The sequence below is a fragment of the Saccopteryx bilineata genome, chromosome 1 (genome assembly GCF_036850765.1).
Source record: "Saccopteryx bilineata isolate mSacBil1 chromosome 1, mSacBil1_pri_phased_curated, whole genome shotgun sequence".
NCBI classification, from domain to species: domain Eukaryota; kingdom Metazoa; phylum Chordata; class Mammalia; order Chiroptera; family Emballonuridae; genus Saccopteryx; species Saccopteryx bilineata.
In genome coordinates, this window is record NC_089490.1 from 355,935,834 (window position 1) to 355,957,776 (window position 21,943).

A 21,943-nucleotide genomic window follows, 5' to 3' on the forward strand; every position below is an offset into this window, starting at 1 on the left:
CTTCGTATAATGTTATCAAGATCCCACCATTTTGCTGTAAATGATCCGATGTCATCATTTCTTATGGCTGAGTAGTATTCCATAGTGTATATGTGCCACATCTTCTTTATCCAGTCATCTATTGACGGGCTTTTTGGTTGTTTCCATGTCCTGGCCACTGTGAACAATGCTGCAATGAACATGGGGCTGCATGTGTATTTACGTATCAATGTTTCTGAGTTTTTGGGGTATATACCCAGTAGAGGGATTGCTGGGTCATAAGGTAGTTCTATTTTCAGTTTTTTGAGGAACCACCATACTTTCTTCCATAATGGTTGTACTACTTTACATTCCCACCAACAGTGTATGAGGGTTCCTTTTTCTCCACAGCCTCTCCAACATTTGCTATTACCTGTCTTGTTAATAATAGCTAATCTAACAGGTGTGAGGTGGTATCTCATTGCAGTTTTGATTTGCATTTCTCTAATAACTAAAGAAGATGAGCATCTTTTCATATATCTGTTGGCCATTTGTACTTCCTCCTGGGAGAAGTGTCTGTTCATGTCCTCTTCCCATTTTTTTATTGGATTGTTTGTTTGTTTGTTGTTGAGTTTTATGAGTTCTTTGTATATTTTGGATATTAGGCCCTTATCTGAGCTGTTGTTTGAAAATATCATTTCCCATTTAGTTGGCTTTCTGTTTATTTTGTTATCAGTTTCTCTTGCTGAGCAAAAACTTCTTAGTCTGCTGTAGTCCCATTCATTAATTTTTGCCTTCACTTCTCTTGCCATTGGAGTCAAATTCATAAAATGCTCTTTAAAACCCAAGTCCATGAGTTTAGTACCTATGTCTTCTTTTTTTTTTTTTTTTTAAGAAGTTTTTTTTTGTTGTTTTTTTTTTTAATTTTTTATTTATTAATTTATTTTAGAGAAGAGAGAGAGTGAGACAGAGAGAAAGAGAGAGAGAGGAAGGGGGGAGGAGCTGGAAGCATCAACTCCCATATGTGCCTTGACCAGGCAAGCCCAGGGTTTTGAACTGGCGACCTCAGCATTTCCAGGTCGACGCTTTATCCACTGCGCCACCACAGGTCAGGCCTATGTCTTCTTCTATGTACTTTATTGTTTCAGGTCTTATGTTTAGATCTTTGATCCATTTTGAGTTAATTTTAGTACAGGGGGACAAACTGTAGTCCAGTTTCATTCTTTTGCATGTGGCTTTCCAGTTTTCCCAGCACCATTTATTGAAGAGGCTTTCTTTTCTCCATTGTATGTTCTTGGCCCCTTTATCAAAAATTATTTGACTATATATATGTGGTTTTATTTCTGGACTTTCTATTCTGTTCCATTGGTCTGAGTGTCTACTTTTCTGCCAATACCATGCTGTTTTGATTGTCGTGGCCCTATAATATAGTTTGAAGTCAGGTATTGTAATGCCCCCAGCTTCATTCTTTTTCTTTAGGATTGCTTTGGCTATTCGGGGTTTTTTATACTTCCATATAAATCTGATGATTTTTTGCTCTATTTCTTTAAAAAATGTCATTGGAATTTTGATGGGAATTGCATTAAATTTGTATATTGCTTTGGGTAATATGGCCATCTTGATTATATTTATTCTTCCTAACCAAGAACAAGGAATATTCTTCGATCTCATTATATCTTTTTCGATTTCTCTTAACAGTGGTTTATAGTTTTCATTATATAAGTCCTTTACATTCTTTGTTATGTTTATTCCTAAGTATTTTATTTTTTTTGTTACAATTGTGAACGGGATTATTCTTTTGAGTTCGTTCTCAGTTGTTTCATTGTTGGCATATAGAAAGGCTATTGACTTCTGTATGTTAATTTTGTATCCTGCGACCTTACTGTATTGGCTTATTGTTTCTAGTAGTCATTTTGTGGATTCTTTGGGGTTTTCGATGTATAGGATCATATCATCTGCAAAAAGTGATACCTTTACTTCTTCTTTTCTGATATGGATGCCTTTTATTTCTTTGTCTTGTCTGATTGCTCTGGCTAGAACCTCTAGTACCACATTAAATAAGAGTGGAGAGAGTGGACAACCCTGTCTTGTTCCTGATTTAAGGGGGAAAGACTTCAGTTTAGTGCCATTTAATATGATGTTAGCTGATGGTTTATCATATATGGCCTTTATCATGTTGAGATATTTTCCTTCTATACCCATTTTGTTGAGTCTTAAACATAAAATTGTGTTGTATTTTATCGAAAGCCTTTTCTGCGTCTATTGATAAGATCATGTGGTTTTTGTTCTTTGTTTTGTTGATATGGTGTATTACGTTAACTGTTTTACGTATGTTGAACCATCCTTGAGATTCTGGGATGAATCCCACTTGATCATGATGTATTATTTTTTTAATATGTTGTATTCGATTTGCTAGTATTTTGTTTAGTATTTTAGCATCATATTCATTAGAGATATTTGTCTGTAGTTTTCTTTTTTTGTGCCATCCTTGCCTGGTTTTGGTATGAGGGTTATGTTGGCCTCATAAAATGTGTTTGGAAGTATTGCTTCTTCTTCAATTTTTTGGAAGACTTTGAGGAGAATAGGAACCAAGTCTTCTTTGAATGTTTGATAAAATTCGCTGATACAGCCGTCTGGGCCTGGACTTTTATTTTTGTTGGGGAGGTTTTTAATGATTTTTTCTATTTCTTCTCTACTAATAGGTCTGTTTAGGCTTTCTGCTTCTTCTTGACTCAGTCTAGGAAGGTTGTATTGTTCTAGGAATTTATCCATTTCTTCTAGATTGTTGAATTTAGTGGCATAAAGTTTTTCATAGTATTCTACAATAATTCTTTGTATATCTACGGTGTCCGTGGTGATTTCTCCTCTTTCATTTTGGATTTTGTTTATATGAGTTCTTTCTCTTTTTTCCTTGGTAAGTCTTGCCAAGGGTTTGTCAATTTTGTTGATCTTTTCAAAGAACCAGCTCTTTGTTCTATTAATTTTTTCTATAGTTTTACTGTTCTCTATTTCATTTATTTCTGCTCTGATTTTTATTATCTCCTTTCTTCGGCTGGTTTTGGGTTGTCTTTGTTCTTCTTTTTCTAGTTCCTTAAGGTGTGAAGTTAAGTGGTTCACTTGGGCTCTCTCTTGTTTGTTCATATATGCCTGAAGTGATATGAACTTCCCTCTTATCACTGCTTTTGCTGCATCCCATAGATTCTGATATGTCGTATTGTCATTTTCATTAGTCTCTATATATCTTTGGATCTCTGCACTTATTTCTTCTTTGACCCATTCATTTTTTAAAAGTATGTTGTTTATTTTCCACATTTTTGTGGGATTTTTTTCCTCTTTTTTTGCAGTTGAATTCTAGTTTCAAGGCTTTATGATCAGAAAATATGCTTGGTGCAACTTCAATTTTTCTGAATTTGCTGATGTTGTTTTTATGGCCCAGCATATGGTCAATTCTTGAGAATGATCCATGTACACTGGAGAAAAATGTATGCTCAGTCACTTTGGGATGAAATGTCCTGTAGATGTCTATCATATCCAGGTGCTCTAGTGTTTTGTTTAAGGCCAATATATCTTTGTTGATTCTCTGTTTGGATGACCTATCTAGAGCCGTCAGCGGTGTATTGAGGTCTCCAAGTATGATTGTATTTTTGTCAGTTTTTGTTTTAAGGTCAATAAGTAGCTGTCTTATATATTTTGGTGCTCCTTGGTTTGGTACATATATATTAAGAATTGTTATGTCTTCTTGATTCAGTGTCCCCTTAGCCATTATGAAATGGCCATTTTTGTCTCTGAGTACTTTTGTTGTCTTGTAGTCAGCATTATCAGATATGAGTATTGCTACACCTGCTTTTTTTTGGATGTTATTTGCTTGGAGTATTGTTTTCCAGCCTTTCACTTTGAATTTATTTTTATCCTTGTTACTTAGATGAGTTTCCTGTAGGCAGCATACAGTTGGATTTTCTTTTTTAATCCATTCTGCTACTGTGTCTTTTTATTGGTGAGTTTAATCCGTTTACATTTAGTGTAATTATTGACACTTGTGAGTTCCCTATTGCCATTTTATAGATTGCTTTCTGTTAGTTTTGTGTCTTGTTTGATCCTTCTCTTTCGTTTTTCTATCTTTTGTTTTTATTTGGTTGTATTCCATACATCTTTCCTCTGTTGCTATCTTTTTTATCTCATGTGCTTCTGTGGTGGTTTTTTCAATGGTGGTATGTTGTATTCTTCTTTTCCCTGGCTGTCTTGAGAATTTTTTCTTTGCCATTGGTTTGTGCCAATTTCATTATGATGTGCCTTGGAGTAGGTTTGTTGGGGTTAAGAAAACTCGGAGTTCTGTTTGCTTCATGAATTTGAGGCTTTAGTTCTTTCCACAGGCTTGGGAAGTTCTCATCTATTATTTGTTTGAGTATGTTCTCCATTCCATTTTCTCTCTCTTCTCCCTCTGATATACCTATTATTCTTATGTTATTCTTTCTGATGGAGTCAGATAATTCTTGTAGGGCTATCTCATTTTTTTTAATTTTTGAGTCTCTTTCTTCTTCTCTCTGTTGTGCCTCAAGTTGCTTGTCTTCTATTTCACTAATCCTCTCTTCTATCTGGCCTGTTCTATTAGCTAAGCTTGTTACCTCGTTTTTCAGCTCGTGAATTGAGTTTTTCATCTCTGTTTGATTTGTTTTTATAGTTTCAATTTCCTTGGACATATATTCTTTGTGTTCATTGAGTTGTTTTCTGAGCTCCCTAAATTGCTTTTCTGTGTTTTCTTGTATGTCTCTGAGTATTTTTAGGATTTCTATCTTGAATTCTGTCATTTAGCTCCAAGGTTTCCAATATATTAAATTTTTTCTCCATAGGTTTTTCCTCATCTATCTGTGTTAGCTCTCTTTCTTTTGTATCCATGATATTCGATTTTCTCTTCCTTAATGGCATCTGAGGGTGGTTTTGTTGTTAGTATTAATGAGATTTAATAAAGAATAAAAAGTTAAAAAAAATTAAAAAATCGAAAAAAGTTGGGTTTTTTTAAATTAATAATGAAATAAAGAAAAATAAAATAATAAAAAAATTTTTTTAAAAAAGAAATTATTCCCCCCCCTCCTTTTTTCCTCTCCTCTCCCCTCTTTCTTGAAAAAATCTTGTGAACTGTAAATTATATTGTATTTAATAGAACAAACAATGCCTGTAATGGAGGGCTTGAATTGGGGAAAAGTAATAAAGGGCAAAAAAATAAAAATTAAAATAAAATAAAATAAAAATAAAAAAGGGGAGGTATGGACCCACAGAAAGCAAATAATGAAAAAATTTGGATCAAGAATAAAATGATTTGCGTTTAAGGTGTTGGTTGACTAAGAGTTATAATGAGAGGAATAAGAGGGAAACAGGAAAATGGGGGGACAAATTTAAAAATTACTATTGTATTTAGTGTAACAAGAGCTTGATAAAATGGAGAGTCAGGGATGGGAGCAGTGCTAGTGAGTTAAAAAGGTGAAGTAAAAACCCCCCAAAATGCCACAAACATAAGTTTGAGTCCCAGATAAGATAATTTGTTTGTTATTGAGGTTTGAATGAGAGGAGACGTAAAGGAGAAAGGAAGAAACTAATATAGAGGGAGAAAAGAAAGAGAGAGAGAGAGAGAAAAGAGGGAACCACTAAAAGAAGAAAAAAGAAAAAGGAGAGAGAGAGTTAAGGGTTTTGGAGTGCAACCCTCAAAGAGAAAGGAAGAGGAAAGAAAAGATAATGGGAGATGTAACACTTATGGGTAGTGTAGTTTAAGGAGAGGAGAGAGTAAGACCAGTAGAGAGTTAAACGACCAAATTGGAGGAGGAAAAAAAAAAAAATCAAGGATGAAGAGAAACAAACGAACAAATATAATAAAATGGGATAGGTTATAAAGTCTGCGGATTATTCTTGATTTTGAGAGGTTATCTTCTTGCTTTTTCTTTTCTCTCCCTCTTCCTGGTCGGTGACTCTGTACCCCGGGTTCTGCCCCTTTGGCACGCTCAGGTAGAGGTTTGCAGTTGATAAGTCTCTATGGCGATGTCATGTATTATGCTTTAATCACATTGGCAGTTGAGGCTCATTAGCATTTACAGGCTCCGACAGTGAGAGAGTCCGTGTTCCTGGAGCCTCTCTCCTAGTCTTTCCTTCCTCAATTAGTAGCCTGATAATCCAGCTATGGGGTTGCTGCTGCCTCTGCCTGGATAGTAAGAGGCTCAAAGAGCTGGCAACTCCCCACTCTATTCCCACTCAGCACAGGGCTCTGGGTAAGGCTCAGTCAGTCAGAGCTGCTAGCATAATCAGGCAGGGCTTCCGCTCACTCAAAGACCTCTGGCTCTGCCACTCTGTCCGGTAACACGGACGGGCATCCACTCCCAGGGCGCTTGGAGGAAACTCTCGTTGACTATCTGCGCACGCAGACCAGGATGTCAGACCGGAAGTCTCGCCCTCTGAGTGAAACCCCCTGCCCGCACTGAAAAGTTCCAGCGTTGGAATTGGCTCTCGCTCCGTCCCCGTGTGCGGCTTTTTCAAGGCGCTGGGGCGGCCTGAGATTCCGCTTTAGGCCCACACAAAGGCCCCTGACTCTGCCCCTCTGTGGGATAACACGGGCAGGCACTGCCGAGGCTCTCGGAGAAATCTCTCGCTCACTATCTGCGCGCGCAGACCAGGATGTCAGACTGGAAGTCTCGCCCTCTGAGTGAAACCCCCCTCCCGCACGGAAAAGTTCCAGCGTTGGAATTGGCTCTCGCTCCGTCCCCATGTGCGGCTTTTTCAAGGCGCTGGGGCGGCTTGAGATTCCGCTTTAGGCCCACACAAAGGCCCCTGACTCTGCTCCTCTGTGGTACAACACGGGTGCACACTCCCGGGGCCTTGGAAGGAATCTCTCTCCCACTATCTGCGCGCTGACCAGGAGATCGGGTAAAATGGCTGCCCCGCTTGTCTGTCTTTGTCTGGGTTTGGCGCGAGTGTTAGCTGTATTGCCCGGGTTGTCACAGGAACAATTTTTCCTCGGCTTGGATCTTCGTGCCACAGCCTGGTTCGGCCATTTGTGCCGTGGCCTGGACCTATTCACCCCCTTTGCCCGCCTTAGTTTCTATATTCTCAGTTTCCAGTGAAAGCCGCCCTGTTTAGGTTAGTGAGAAAGGCGGAGCATTTCTTACTCCCTATTTCCTTCGGGGTTTGGTTATATATTTAGCCAATTTTTCGCTCGATCATACTTTTGGGTGTATTGTGAAACATCTGGAGGCTCCAAGGATAAGTTTTTCTGTTTCTGGTTGAAGATCTTGTTGAGTTTTGGGGGAGATTTATCGGTATCGCTTTCTACCCCGCCACTACTCTGACCTTATCTGAACTTTTAAATGGAAACTTTAATGTTTACTTTAAAAGCCATATTTCTGGTAGAGTGTTGGCCCAGCATGTGGATGTCCCGGGTTTGATTCCAGGTTAAGGCACACAGGAGAAGCGACCATCTGCTTCTCTACCCCTCCATTCCCTCCTCTTCCTCCTCTTCCTCCTCCTCTTCCTCTTCTTCTTCCTTTTCTCTCTCTCTTTCTCCCCCCCTCCACAGCCATGGCTCAATTGGTTTAAGCAGATTGGCCCCAATTGCTGTAGATGGCTCCCTAGAGCCTCCACCTCAGGTGCTAAAGATAGCTCAGTTGTAAGCATGGCCTCAGATGGGCAGAGCATCAGCCCGAGACAGGGGTTCCCAGGTGGATACTAGTTGGGGTTCATGGGTTCATACAGAGTCTGTCTGTCTCCCCTATTTGCATTTAAGAAACAAACAAAAAAAACCCCACATTTTCATTTTAGCCCTGGCCAGATAGCTCAGTTGGTTAGAGCATCATCCTAGAGCACAGAGGTTGCCAGTTCAGTGCCTGGTCAGGACATATACAGGAACAGATTGATCTTCCTGTTTCTCTTTCTCAAATCAATAAATAAAAAAAATAAAAGCCATATTTTATTTTAGACTTCTGTTTTATTTTAAATGGCTAATGTAATGTGTGCACGGTTTTCATCTGTGTCTGATAACAGTATCTGTCTGTGTTTTGCATTCAGATCTTGCTATCCACACAAACATCATGCAGCCAAAGAGTAACTTGGGATCATAGTACTGGTCTAGTGTTGTCTCATGGACATAATTTTTCACTGGCCAGCCTCCAGATTTCCACACAGAACCTTGGCAATGATAATACTGTATAGTGTGGGGGAATTTAATATAATGTATCTATAATAACTTACTGCATTTTTTTGAAAGGCTTGTTGGGTCCTTCACTATTTTTGTGAAGTGAAGTTCAAAAGTGACCAGAACCTGCAAACAGCCTTAGAGCTGACACGAAGATGTCTGATTGATGATAGGGAAATGCCTGTGAAAGTGGAAGCTGCTATTGCACTTCAAGTGTTAATCAGCAATCAAGAAAAAGGTAAAGGGTTTATATCTCAAAAATAGTGTGATGTGTTTTCACATAATTGTACAAGGTATAATCTGGATACTTGCCAAATAATTTTCTATTTTATATGAAAGTATTTCTTTTTTACTCTTTGATTATGTTGTTATCAGGTTTTAAGGAGTTTAAGCTAACTAGATCAAAATTTTTTTCTCTTTTCCTCTTACAGCTAAAGAATACATAACACCATTTATCAGACCTGTAATGCAAGCTCTTCTTCATATTATAAGAGAAACAGAAAATGATGATCTTACCAATGTAATTCAGAAAATGATCTGCGAGTATAGTGAAGAAGTTACTCCTATTGCAGTAGAAATGACACAACATTTGGTATGTTATTTGAACCAATCATTATGCATTATTTACCTTATAAAAAGTACGTTCACAGATCTTACTGTATGTCAGATAATGTTATAAACCCTTGATATATAATTAGCTTGTTTAATTTTCCTATTACCCTGTGTGAGAAATATTTCAATTCTGAAAGAAAATATGAGGCGTTAAAAGGTTAAAGTAGCCTGACCAGGCGGTGGCGCAGTGGATAGAGTGTTGGACTGGGATGCAGAGGACCCAGGTTTGAGACCCCGAGGTCGCCAACTTGAGCGCGGGCTCATCTGGTTTGAGCAAAAACCCACCAGCTTGAGCCCAAGGTCGCTGGCTCCAGCAAGGGGTTACTCGGTCTGCTGAAGGCCCGTGGTCAAGGCACATATGAGAAAGCAATCAATGAACAACTAAGGTGTTGCAATGCGCAGTGAAAAACTAATGATTGATGCTTCTCATCTCTCTCCGTTCCTGTCTGTCTGTCCCTGTCTATCCCTCTCTCTCTCTGATTCACTCTCTGTCTCTGTTAAAAAAAAAATAAAAAAAGGTTAAAGTAGCTTGCCCACAGCTGGGATGGGTGGGACCTGGATTCACACCTCAGATATATGTCTTTATGATGCATGTTCTTAACTGCTACCTCATGTTGCATTATGATTGCCTTGTTTATGTGGTTTCCTGGAATAGTACAGACCAACTTAAAAATAAAGTAGACATGCTGGTTTTATTTATTTATTTATTTTAAATTTACTTATTTTAACTGAGAGAAGGAGAGAGACTCCCGCTTGTGCCCCTACCAGGATCCACCCAGCAACCCCTATCTGGGGCTGATGCTCAAATCAACCGAGCTATCCTCAGCACTCGAGAGACTAACACTTGAACCAATCAAGTCATTGGCAGTGAGAGGGGAAGAGAAAAAGAAGAGAAAAGAGAAGCAGATGGTCAGTTCTCATGTATGCCCTGACCAGGGACCAAACCCAGGATAGCTGCATGCCACTTTATCCATTGAGCCAACCGGCCAGGCACAGAATTTTTTTTTTTTTTTCCAGAAATATTTTTAAAATGAAATTTTTTTTCAGAAATATTTTTAAAATGAAATTTGTGTAAAAATAATTTTATACATGGTCATTGTTTAATATACATAGCCCCAATCATCTGAGAATTAAGTAAATTACTTAGGGGTAATAGAAAGTATGAACATGTGCCCAATAGTTACCCATATTTCTTTCCCCTATACAATGATTTATTTAATGCATTTTATATTTCTGCTAAGTATTGGGATTTCAGGAATCTAACTCTTGATATTTGCTGTGGATCCTGCACACATTTACAATTTTTTAAAAAAAGACTCTCTCTTGGCCTGACCTGTGGTGGCGCAGTGGATAAAGCGTCGACCTGGAAATGCTGAGGTCGCCGGTTCGAAACTCTGGGCTTGCCTGGTCAAGGCACATATGGGAGTTGATGCTTCCTGCTCCTCTTCCACTTCTCTCTCTCTCTCTTTCTCTTTCTCTCTCTCTCTCTCTCTCCCCCTCTCTCTCTCCTTTCTAAAAAAATGAATAAATAAAAAAAAAAAAAAGACTCTCAGAAAAGTTGGTATAGAGAGAACATACAGCAACATAATAAAAGCCATTTAATGACAAGCCAACATCATACTCAAAAGGCAAAAACTAAAAACGTTTTCCTTAAGGTCAGAACAAGACAGGGGTGTCTGCTTTTACTGCTCTTATTCAACATAGTACTAGAAGTTCTAGCCACAGCAGTCAGACAAGAAGAAGAAATTAAAGGCATCTAAAACGGAAAGGAAGAAGTAAAATTGTCATTATATGCAGGTGACATGATACTATATAGACAGAGCCATAAGAGTCCACCAGAAAACTACTAGAATTGATAAATGAATTTAGTAAAGTAGCAGGATATAAAATTAATTAATATCCAGAAATTGGCCTGACCTGTGGTGGTGCAGTAGATAAAGCGTCGTCCTGGAAATGCTGAGGTCGCTGGTTCGAAACCCTGGGCTTGCCTGGTCAAGGCACATATGGGAGTTGATGCTTCCAGCTCCTCCCCCCTTCTCTCTCTCCCTCTCTCTGTCCTCTCTAAAAAAAATGAATTTAAAAAAATCCAGAAATTGGTTTTATTTTTATACACCAATAATGAACTATCAGAAAGGGGAACTGAAAGCCTGACCAGGAGGTGGCTCAGTGGATAGAGCATTGGACTGGGATGCGGAGGACCCAGGTTCGGGACCCTGAGGTCACCAGCTTGAGCGCAGGCTCATCTGCTTTGAGCAAAGCTCACTAGCTTGAACCCAAGGTCGCTGGCTCCAGCAAGGGGTTACTCAGTCTGCTGAAGGCCCGCGGTCAAGGCACATATGAGAAAGCAATCAATGAACAACTAAGGTGTCACAATGAAAAACTAATGATTGATGCTTCTCATCTCTCTCTGTCCCTATCTGTCTGTCTTTCTGTCCCTGTCTATCCCTCTCTCTGACTCACTCTCTTGTCTCTGTAAAAAAAGGGGGGGGGGCTGAAAAACAATCCTATTTTACAATTGCTTCCCAAAAATATACCTAAGAATTAATTAAACCAAGGATTTAAAAGGCCTATACTTTGAATTATAAGACACTGAAGAAAGAAATTGAAGAAAATAAAAATAAGTAGAAGTATATACAGTATTCATGGATAGGAAGAATTAACATTAAAATGCCCAGACTACCCAAAGCAATCTGTAGATTCAATGTCCTTTCTATCAAAATACCAATAGCATATTTCACAGACCTAGAATAAAATTTAGAAAATTTATGTTTTGGGTTTTTTTTTAGATTTTATTTATTCGTTATAGAGAGGGAGAGAGAGAGAAGGGAGGAGGAGCAGGAAGCATCAACTCTCATATGTGCCTTAACCAGGCAAGTCCAGGGTTTTGAACCAGCAACCTCAGCGTTTCCAGGTTGACGTTTTATCCACTGTGCCACCACAGGTCAGACAGAAAACTTATGTAGAACTACAAAAGACCTCGAATAGCAAAACATCAATCTTAAGAAAGAAGAACAAGTTTGGAAGAATCACACTACGTGACATCAAACTATATTACAAGGCCATATTAATTAAAACAGCATGGTACTAGCATAGATATATAGATCAGTGGGACAGAATAGAGAGCCCAGAAATTAACACACAGTTATGGTCAGTTACTATTTGACAAAGGAGATAAAAACATACAGGAGTAAAGATAGCCTATTCAGTAAATGAAGTTGGGAAAATTGGACAGATACCTGTAAAAAATGAAACAAGACCATCTTTTTTTACAACATACACAGGAATGAACTCAAAATGAATTAAAGACTTAAATGTAAGATTTGAAACTAAAGCTTCTAGAAGAAAACAGGTGGTGGCCTGTCTGGTTGGCTCAGTGGTAGAGCGTGGGCCTGGTGTGTAGAAGTCCTAGGTTCAATTCCCGGCCAGGGCACACAGGAGAAGTGCCCATCTGCTTCTCCACCCTTCCCTGTCTCCTTTCTCTCTATTTCTCTTTTCCCCTCCTGCAGCCAAGGCTCCTTTGGAGCAAAGTTGGCCCGGGCGCTGAGGATGGCTCCATGGCCTCCGTCTCAGATGCAAGAATGGCTCCAATTGCAGCGGAGCAACTCCCCAGAGGGGCTGAGCATCACCCCCTGGTGGGCATGCCGGGTAGATCCCGGTTGGGTGCATGTGGGAGTCTGTGTGACTGCCTCCCCCCCCCCTTAGGAAAAAAAAAGAAAACGTGGTAAAATCTTGGATATTTTTCTTAGCAATATTATTTCTGATACATCTCTTCAGATAAGGGAAACAAAAGAAAATATAAACAAATGGGACTAGAAGCTAAAGAGATTTTATTTTTTTATTTGTTTTTGTGAAAGAGGAAAGGAAGTAAAAGACAAGAACATCCATCTGTTCCTGTATGGATGTTGAACTGGCAAGCTCTGAGCTTTGGGAAGATGCTCTGGCCAATCGAGCTATTTGGCCAGGGCAAAACTTAAAAAGTTTTTGCACAGCAAAGGAAACCATCAATAAAATGAAAAGACAGCCCAGGCCCTGGCTGTTTGGCTCAGCAGTAGAGTGTCGCCCAGCATGTGGAAGTTCCGTATTTGATTCCCGGTCAGGGCACACAGGAGAAGTGCCAATCTGCTTCTCCACCCTTCCCCCTCTCCTTCCTTTCTATCTCTCTCTTCCCCTCCTGCAGCCAAGGCTCCATTGGAGCAAAAAGTTGGCCCAGGCACTGAGGATGGCTCCATGGCCTCCCCTCAGGCATAGAATGGCTCCAGCCTCAACAGAGCAAGGCCCCGATGGGCAGAGCATCGCCCCCTGGTGGGCATGCCCGTTGGATCCCAGTCAGATGTATGTGGTAGTCTGACTGCCTCCCTGCTTCTAACTTCAGAAAAATACAAATAGAAAAGAAAAGACAGCCCAGTGAATGGGAGAACACACTTGCTAACGATATATCTGATAAGGGGTTAATTTTCAAAATATTTTTAAAAAAACAAAATTCAACACCAGAAAATCCCAAACAATCCAATTTTAAAATGGACAAAGGAACTGAACAAACACTAATCCAACAAAGGCATACAGATGACCAATAGTCATATGAAAAGATGCTCAATGACACTAATCACCAGAGAAGTGTAAATTAAAACCACAATGAAATATCACCTCACACCTGCCAGAATAGCTCTCAGTAAATCAACAATTGGTGAGAATGTAAAGAAAAGAACTTTTGTGTACTTTTAGTGGGAATGCAGATTGGTGCAGTCACTGTGGAAAACAGCATGGACTTACCTCAAAAAATTGAAAATGTAATTGTCTTATGACCCAGCAATTCCACTCCTGGGAATATCTCCAATAAAAACTCGAAACAATAATTGGAAAGAATATATGCACCCCTTTATTTATTGCAGCATTATTTATAATAGCCAAAAGTTGAAAGCACCCATGTGCCCATCAGTAGATGAATGGATAAAAAAAAAAAGCTGTAGGCCTCACCAGAGGTGGCACAGTGTTTAGAGCATCTACCTGGGACACTGAGGTCCCGGGTTCAAAACCCTAAGGTCGCCAGCTTGAACATGGGATCATCAATATGATTCCATGGTCATTGGCTTAAGCAAGGAGTCACTGGCTCTACATGACCTCCCAGGTCAAGGCACATATGAGAAGCAACCAATGAACAACTAAAGTGACACAACTACGAGCTGGTACTTCTCTCTCTTCCTCCCCCACTGTCTGTCTCTCTCTCTCAAAAAAAGTTGTACATTTATACAATGAAATACTATTGTACTTGGCATTGATGGACCTAGATTGTATTTTGCTAAATGAAATAAGCTAATCAAAGAAAGACAAATACCATAAGATTTTACTTTGGAATCTAATGAACAAAATAAAAGAGAAACAGATTCATAGATATAGAAAACAGACTGATGGCTATCAAAGGGGAGAATTTGGGGGTCTGGGTGAAAACGATGAAGGTATTGAGCAAAAAACATTTATAGATACAGACAACAGTGTGGTGATTACAAAGAAGGAAATGGAGTGGCAAGAGGTAGAAGAGGATAAAAGGGGATTAAATGGTGATGGAAAGAGACTTAACATTGGATGGTGAACACACAGTATACAGATGATGTATTATAGAACTACACCGGAAACCTATTTACTTTTATTAACCAGTCACCACGATAAATTTATTAAGAGGTGGTTTGGGGGGGGTTGTTTTTTTTTTTAAGTTTTGTGGAGCCTGACGGGGCGGTGGCGCAGTGGATAGAGCGTCGGACTGGGATGCGGAGGACCCAGGTTCAAGACCCCGAGGTCGCCAGCTTGAACGCGGGCTCATATAGCTTGAGCAAAAAGCTCACCAGCTTGGACCCAAGGTCACTGGCTGGAGCAAAGGGTTACTCGGTCTGCTGCAGCCCCACGGTCAAGGCACATATGAGAAAGCAATCAATGAACAGCTAAGGTGTCGCAACGAAAAACTGATGATTGATACTTCTCATCTCTCTCTGTTCCTATCTGTCTGTCCCTATCTATCCCTCTCTCTGACTCGCTCTCTGTCACTATAAAAAAAGAAAAGAAAAAAAAAAAAGAGTACTAGTTTTGTGGAGCCCTGGCCGGATAGCTCCATTAGTTAGAGCATCAGTCCAAAGCGCAGAGGTTGTTCATTCAGTCCCCGGTTAGGGCACATACAGGAATGGATTCATGTTTCTCTTTCTCTTTCTCTCTCTCTCTCTTTCTCTCTCCCTCCCCCCCCCCCCACTTCCTTTCTGGCTAAAATCAATAAGTAAAAAATTTTTTTTAAGTATTGTGGAAATGTGTATTGTTGACAGCTAATTTTGCAAATGATGAAGACATGAATATATGGTATAATTCATTATGTATATATTTCATTTACAATATGTTAGTCTGATCATTAGTTATAATTACTCAGAAGTTTGTTTCAAAACAATTGAATATTATAAGAAAACCTTGTTTATTGGTATACCTGTATTTGGACATTGTCAGATATTAGCCAGTAATATTAATAAGCATATTCATAATATTCAACAGTTTCTATGCTTTGCCTTCTTTCACAGTTGCTCTATGACATTCCCAAATGAGATGTCAGAAAATAGGGCAAATAACTTGTTTACGGTCCCCTAGTGTTTCATAGGCAGCACCATTTGATTATTGTGTCCAAGCTCTTAAAATTATAGTATTATTAATCAGTTTAGAGACATTGATTGGTTGTGCTGTCCCAGTGAGAACATTTTACAAATTAAGAGTTTTAAACCAATGAGTTTATACTGATTTATTGGTAAACCTAAATTATATTCTCTTGAATCTAGGCTATGACATTTTTTTTTTACTTTAAACTAATTTTTATTTTGTATCTTCTTAACCAGACAAATACTGCAAATTTAATTTCCATACCTAGCCTGTTGCCATAAAATCACATGAGAAGTAATTTCTATTTTACTTCTACCAAGAGCCTAGAACATAAAAATAAATTTTCCTTACCTTCTAGGCAATGACATTTAATCAAGTAATCCAGACTGGGCCAGATGAAGAAGGAAGTGATGACAAAGCAGTTACTGCTATGGGAATCCTGAATACCATTGACACGCTTCTTAGTGTAGTTGAAGATCATAAAGAGGTATGAAAATGTTCTCGTGTTGTAAAGCTTCTAGGTTATTTCAAGATATTCTTCATCAATTCTATGCTTTTTGGAGAATTCTGACATCCTTTTCAGTCATCTTCTCGTGTACCTTGATTCTGCCATCTTTTTTTTAAGTAAGAGTAGGGAAGATACAGAAACAGACTTCTGCATGCACCCCCACCAGGATCCACCCAGCACCCCCATCTGGGGCCGATGCTCGCAATCACAACCAAGCTTTTTCTAGTTCCTGAATGGAGGCTCCACAGAGCCATCCCCAGCGCCCAGGGCTGACGTGCTCAAATTAATTGAGACTTGGCAGCGGGAGGGGAAGAGAGAGAAAAAGAAGGGGGAGGGGTGGGGTGTAGAAGCAGATGGTTGCCTCTCCTGTGTGCCCTGACTAGTAATTGAGCCTGGGACTTCCACATGCCAGGTCGACACTCTGCCCCTGAGCCAACTGGCCAGAGCTTGTTCCTTTTTAATTAAAAAAATGTTAATCTACTGTAGAATATACATGACATAAAATTACCATCTTAACTATTTTTAAGCATACAGTCCAGTGGTGTTAAGTATGTTCACATTGTGCAAACATCAGCCATCATCTTTCTAGTTTTTTTTTGTATCTTTTAGAAAGGTGTAAATTGTAAATGAACTTCTGAAATATATACAAAAAAGAGAAATACACAGCCTGACCAGGTGGTGGCGCAGTGGATAGTGTCGGACTGGGATGCAGAGGACCCAGGTTCAACACCCCGAGGTCACCAGCTTGCACCCAAGGTCACTGGCTCGAGCAAGGGGTTACTCCATCTGCTGTAGCCCCACGGTCAAGGCACATATGAGAAAGCAATCAATGAACAACTAAGGTGTCACAATGAAAAACTAATGATTGATGCTTCTCATCTCTCTCCATTCCTGTCTGTCTGTCCCTATCTATCCCTCTCTCTGACTCTCTCTCTGTCTCTGTAAGAAAAAAAGAAAGAAACAGAGAAAAACTATAACCATTACCCTTTAACCACCACCTAAATTTATTAGCTTTTTAAGATTTTATAGTATATCCTTTACATTTTGTTTCCAGTAAGAAAAACAATTTCTGATAGATGTAATTGAAGTTATTGGACTACCACTTCCTAATCTCATTTCCTGCTTTTTTCCCTTCAAAGTAATCACTGCTGAATTTGCTGTTTATACCTTCAATGCAGATATTTATATCCAGAAACCATGTTGTCAGATTATCTACAATTGCCTTTTACAACTTGAGATCTTAGTAAACTTATTTTTTTATTCTTTTTTTTTCTTTCTTTTTTTTTCTTTCTGAAGCTGGAAACGGGGAGAGACAGTCAGACAGACTCCCGCATGCACCCGACCGGGATCCACCCGGCACGCCTACCAGGGGGCAACGCTCTGCCCACCAGGGGGCGATGCTCTGCCCCTCCGGGGCGTTGCACTGCCACGACCAGAGCCACTCTAGCGCCTGGGGCAGAGGCCAAGGAGCCATCCCCAGCGCCCGGGCCATCTTTGCTCCAATGGAGCCTTGGCTGCGGGAGCGGAAGAGAGAGACAGAGAGGAAGGAGGGGGGGGATGGAGAAGCAAATGGGCGCTTCTCCTATGTGCCCTGGCCGGGAATCGAACCCAGGTCCCCTGCACGCCAGGCCGATGCTCTACTGCTGAGCCAACCAGCCAGGGCCAATTTTTTTTTTCTTTTTTTTCTTGATAATTGGAGATAGGCAGAAGCCGTAAGGAACCTTATAGTTAAGCTACCTTATGGCTAACAAATCAATTGTTTACTATATTTGAAGAAAATGTATTAATTATAATAATGTATTTGGGATGGATGTTTTTTTATATCTGATTTGTAAATTGTATCTTATTTTTTCTAACCACTTTATAAACATCTGATGGATTTCAGGTATTTGGGATCCAATTGAGGACCATACTAACAATGAAGATCTTTTATCTTGTATTTTCTGCCCGTCTTGAATGACTTGGGCCTGGTTCTCTGTATCTAATATAATTGTATAAATGGGGATGGCTGCTTTATTGGCAAACTTAAGAATAATTTAGGATTATAAAAATTACTGGGAATGGTTAGAATAATGTTTTCTTTCAAATAATTGTTCTGTAAGCCACCAACAATGACTTTTCAATTATATCTGGGCTGAATTAATCTATATTTACACACAAAAAGATTTAAAGTCTCTCTGTAAAACAGATGTGGCTCCTTTATTTTAATAATTATTTGTATTTTTCCAGGGTGTTATTTTTTTTTCTTTACTTTTTAGGTAAACTATGCATGATTTTCCTTGTGTTGTCTCATGTAATAATATTTCATTAAGTTTGTATTATAGGTTTTTTCACAACCTCATAAGAGTGAGTCGTTTCAAAGAAAAGATTTAAAATTATTTCATAACAACACTGACTATATTTTAAAGCAATAAATTATACACTGGTTACTAATTCATTCAGTGTGCTGTTATTCCTCCATATGATTTTTTTTTTCTTCTCTTAGATAACCCAGCAGCTTGAAGGAATCTGCTTACAGGTCATTGGAACTGTTTTACAACAGCATGTCTTAGGTATATACCCCTGATTGTGGTAAGAATGTACTGCTATTTCACATCAACAAGCATTTTACTAATGACTCCATGTTCTCGTTTAGAATTCTATGAGGAGATCTTCTCTTTAGCTCATAGTTTGACATGTCAACAAGTGTCTCCACAGATGTGGCAGCTTCTACCTTTGGTATTTGAGGTTTTTCAGCAAGATGGCTTTGATTATTTTACAGGTGAGTCAGATCAGCATAGAAATACTGAAGATTTCCCCGTTTTGATTTATGTTTAGTCTGTCAATTGAACAAATAATTTTGAATATTCTAAGTGCATCATTGCTTGGATATCAATAGCAGTTAATGCTCAAAGACCCAGGCATTGATTTCCATTGTATATTTTGATTTTGTTATTACTTTAGATTTTTTTTCTTTAACACATATTCTTACCCTCCTGTTACCTGTCAGTATTCTTTGTATAACCTTTGTATTTTAACTACTAAATATAAAGGAATTCACTTTAAAAATGGTTCATTTCTATATCTAATTAGTATACCTTAATTAAAAGTGGATGTTACAGACAAAATGCTTTAGATATGCTTTTTTTTTCTTATTAATTTTAATGGGGTGACATTGATAAATCAGGGTACATATATGTTCAGAGAAAACATCTCCAGATTGCTCTTTTTTTTTTAAGGAGATTTTCAGAAACAAAACATTTATATATTAGTGAAGGTAATAATCTGATGCTTTTTAATACAGATATGATGCCTCTACTTCATAATTATGTGACAGTTGATACAGACACACTTCTGTCTGATACCAAGTATCTTGAAATGATATACAGCATGTGCAAAAAGGTAGGTCATTTTTAATTTGTAGAGCAACATATGTCATGACATATGTTGACTGGTGGACAGCATCAAAGGAACAAAATTGTGAAATTACATAATACTACATTATGATAGACAGATAAGATGGGTCTAACAGAATAAGACTTTGAAATGGGCTGGGAACATATGGCTTGCGAGCCAGATGTGGCTCTTTTGATGGTTGCATCTGGCTCCCAGACAAATCTTTAATAAAAAAATAGTAACGTTAAAAATATAAAAGCCCTGGCCGGTTGGCTCAGCGGTAGAGCGTCGGCCTAGCGTGCGGAGGACCCGGGTTTGATTCCCGGCCAGGGCACACAGGAGAAACGCCCATTTGCTTCTCCACCCCTCCGCCGCGCTTTCCTCCCTGTCTCTCCCTTCCCCTCCCGCAGCCAAGGCTCCATTAGAGCAAAGATGGCCCGGGCGCTGGGGATGGCTCTGTGGCCTCTGCCTCAGGCGCTAGAGTGGCTCTGGTCGCAACATGGCGACGCCCAGGATGGGCAGAGCATCGCCCCCTGGTGGGCAGAGCGACGCCCCATGGTGGGCGTGCCGGGTGGATCCCGGTCGGGCGCATGCGGGAGTCTGTCTGACTGTCTCTCCCTGTTTCCAGCTTCAGAAAAATGAAAAAAAAAAAAAAAACAGCCCTGGCCGGTTGGCTCAGAGGTAGAGCGTCAGCCTGGCGTGCAGGAGTCCCGGGTTTGATTCCCGGCCAGGGCACACAGGAGAGGCGCCCATCTGCTTCTGCACCCCTCCCCCTCTCCTTCTCTCTGTCTCTCTCTTCCCCTACCGCAGCCAAGGCTCCATTGGAGCGAAGTTGGCCCGGGCACTGAGGATGGCTCTGTGGCCTCTGCCTCAGGCGCTAGAATGGCTCTGGTTGCAACAGAGCAACACCCCAGAAGGGCAGAGCATCGCCCCCTGGTGGGTGTTCCGGGTGGATCTCGGTCGGGCACATGCAGGAGTCAGTCTGACTGCTTCCCCGTTTCCAATTTCAGAAAAATACCCCCCCCAAAAAAAAAAAGAATAAAAGAAAAACTAATGATTGATGCTTCTCATCTCTCTTCATTCCTGTTCGTCTGTCCCTGTCTATCCCTCTCTCTGACTCACTCTGTCTCTGTAAAAAATAAATAAATAAAACTTAAAATATATATGTATATAAAACATTCTGCCTGACCAGGCCATTTTGCAGTGGGTAAAGCGTCAGACTGGGATGCGGAAGACCCAGGTTCAAGACCCAGAGGTCGCCAGCTTGAGCGCAGGCTCATCTGGTTTGAGCAAAAAGCTCACCAGCTTGAACCCAAGGTCGCTGGCTCAAGCAAGGGGTTACTCGGTCTGCTGAAGGCCTGCAGTCAAGGCACATATGAAAACAATCAATGAACAACTAAGGTGTTGCAACGCGCAACAAAAAACTAATGATTGATGCTTCTCATCTCTCTGTTGCTGTCTGTCTGTCCCTGTCTATCTCTCTGTCTCTATAAAAGAAAAGAAAAAAAATTTTTTTTAAAAATATAAAACATCCTCATGTATTATAATCCATTCATTTTCTACCGCTCATATTCATGGTTGCGGGTGGCTGGAGCCAATCACAGCTGACCTCCGGGACAATGCCACATTTTTATTGGATAATGCATAACGTACACGGCTCATTGTATGGCTCTCATGGAATTACATTTTAAAATATATGGCGTTCATGGCTCTCTCAGCCAAAAAGGTTCCCGACCCCTGCTTTAAAAGTTTAAACAAGACTTTAATTTCCTAGATGTCACAGTAATGGCTTTGACAAGTTTTTGTCTTGTATTTGCCCTGATATTTAATTGGAATTATAGATATTTTTGATTTTCAGAGTACCTGGAACTTAATCTTAACCTACTTCTTTACTAGGCTTTGAATCAAAAGAAGGAAAGAATCTAGAACTTGAGAGATTTTTGAAAGGATCAGGAATTATTACAGATATTTTATAAAGAAAAACCTTGGCAGCTGCAGATTTATGGAGGCTATATAGCAATTATTTAGGAAATATCAAAATGTGAGGGTTTGTTTTAAAAGTCCAAAGTAGTGAGTCATTTCTTGGAAAAATCGTTAAGATAAATTTATGTTGAATACTACTTTTAAAAACAAAAATAGAGGTGGAGTAAAATACTTGAATCAGAGTTCTTCAATAGATACTGTAATTGGTAGCATTTGAGTTTCTAACAGTGCTTGGTGAGCGTCAGCATGCTGTTTAATATTAGGCATCTAAAAATGTTTTGCTCCATAAAGTTTTTAGCTGCCCTTGTTCTCATTGATACTTTCCCTTAGTCGCAAAGTAATCATCTAATTATGTTATTCAATTTGTATTGCCAATCCTATTATTATGTTTATACTCTAGAAATAGATTCCTATACCATGATATTTCAGAACACTTATTAACATTTTTAGTCCTCTAGTGCTAACTAGCATGCGGATTCCATGTTTTTAATTTATTGTCTGGGGACATTTGCAATCAACAGGCATCTTCTTCCTCCTCTCCCACTCCAATGTCAGTATTTTTTACTTTTTGACAGTGTGGAGGAAAGATTTTCCTAGCAGTATCAGCTTAATTTTTTGTAGTTCTTTACATAAAAGCCAGATATCCCTGAGAAAGGTAAGGTGCTTTAGCTAAGGTGAAGGTCCTTTGACATGTTTGTATGAGAAAGTAGTGG

General features: G+C 39.5%; 1 protein-coding gene and 1 non-coding gene across 2 annotated transcripts in view; both read left to right on the plus strand.

The window, feature by feature from the left end:
- IPO7 (importin 7) overlaps positions 1-21,943 on the plus strand; it is a 78,321-nt gene that overhangs the window by 47,155 nt on the left and 9,223 nt on the right. Inside the window, exons 14-19 of the mRNA XM_066250924.1 lie at positions 8,201-8,366; positions 8,560-8,720; positions 15,723-15,851; positions 18,358-18,424; positions 18,508-18,633; positions 19,156-19,253. Coding sequence (XP_066107021.1) covers positions 8,201-8,366; positions 8,560-8,720; positions 15,723-15,851; positions 18,358-18,424; positions 18,508-18,633; positions 19,156-19,253 — 747 coding nt within the window. The remainder of the gene's footprint in view (positions 1-8,200; positions 8,367-8,559; positions 8,721-15,722; positions 15,852-18,357; positions 18,425-18,507; positions 18,634-19,155; positions 19,254-21,943) is intronic.
- LOC136321168 (small nucleolar RNA SNORA23) lies at positions 7,937-8,120 on the plus strand. Its single transcript, XR_010728457.1, has one exon. It is a non-coding gene; the product is annotated as a small nucleolar RNA SNORA23 (small nucleolar RNA).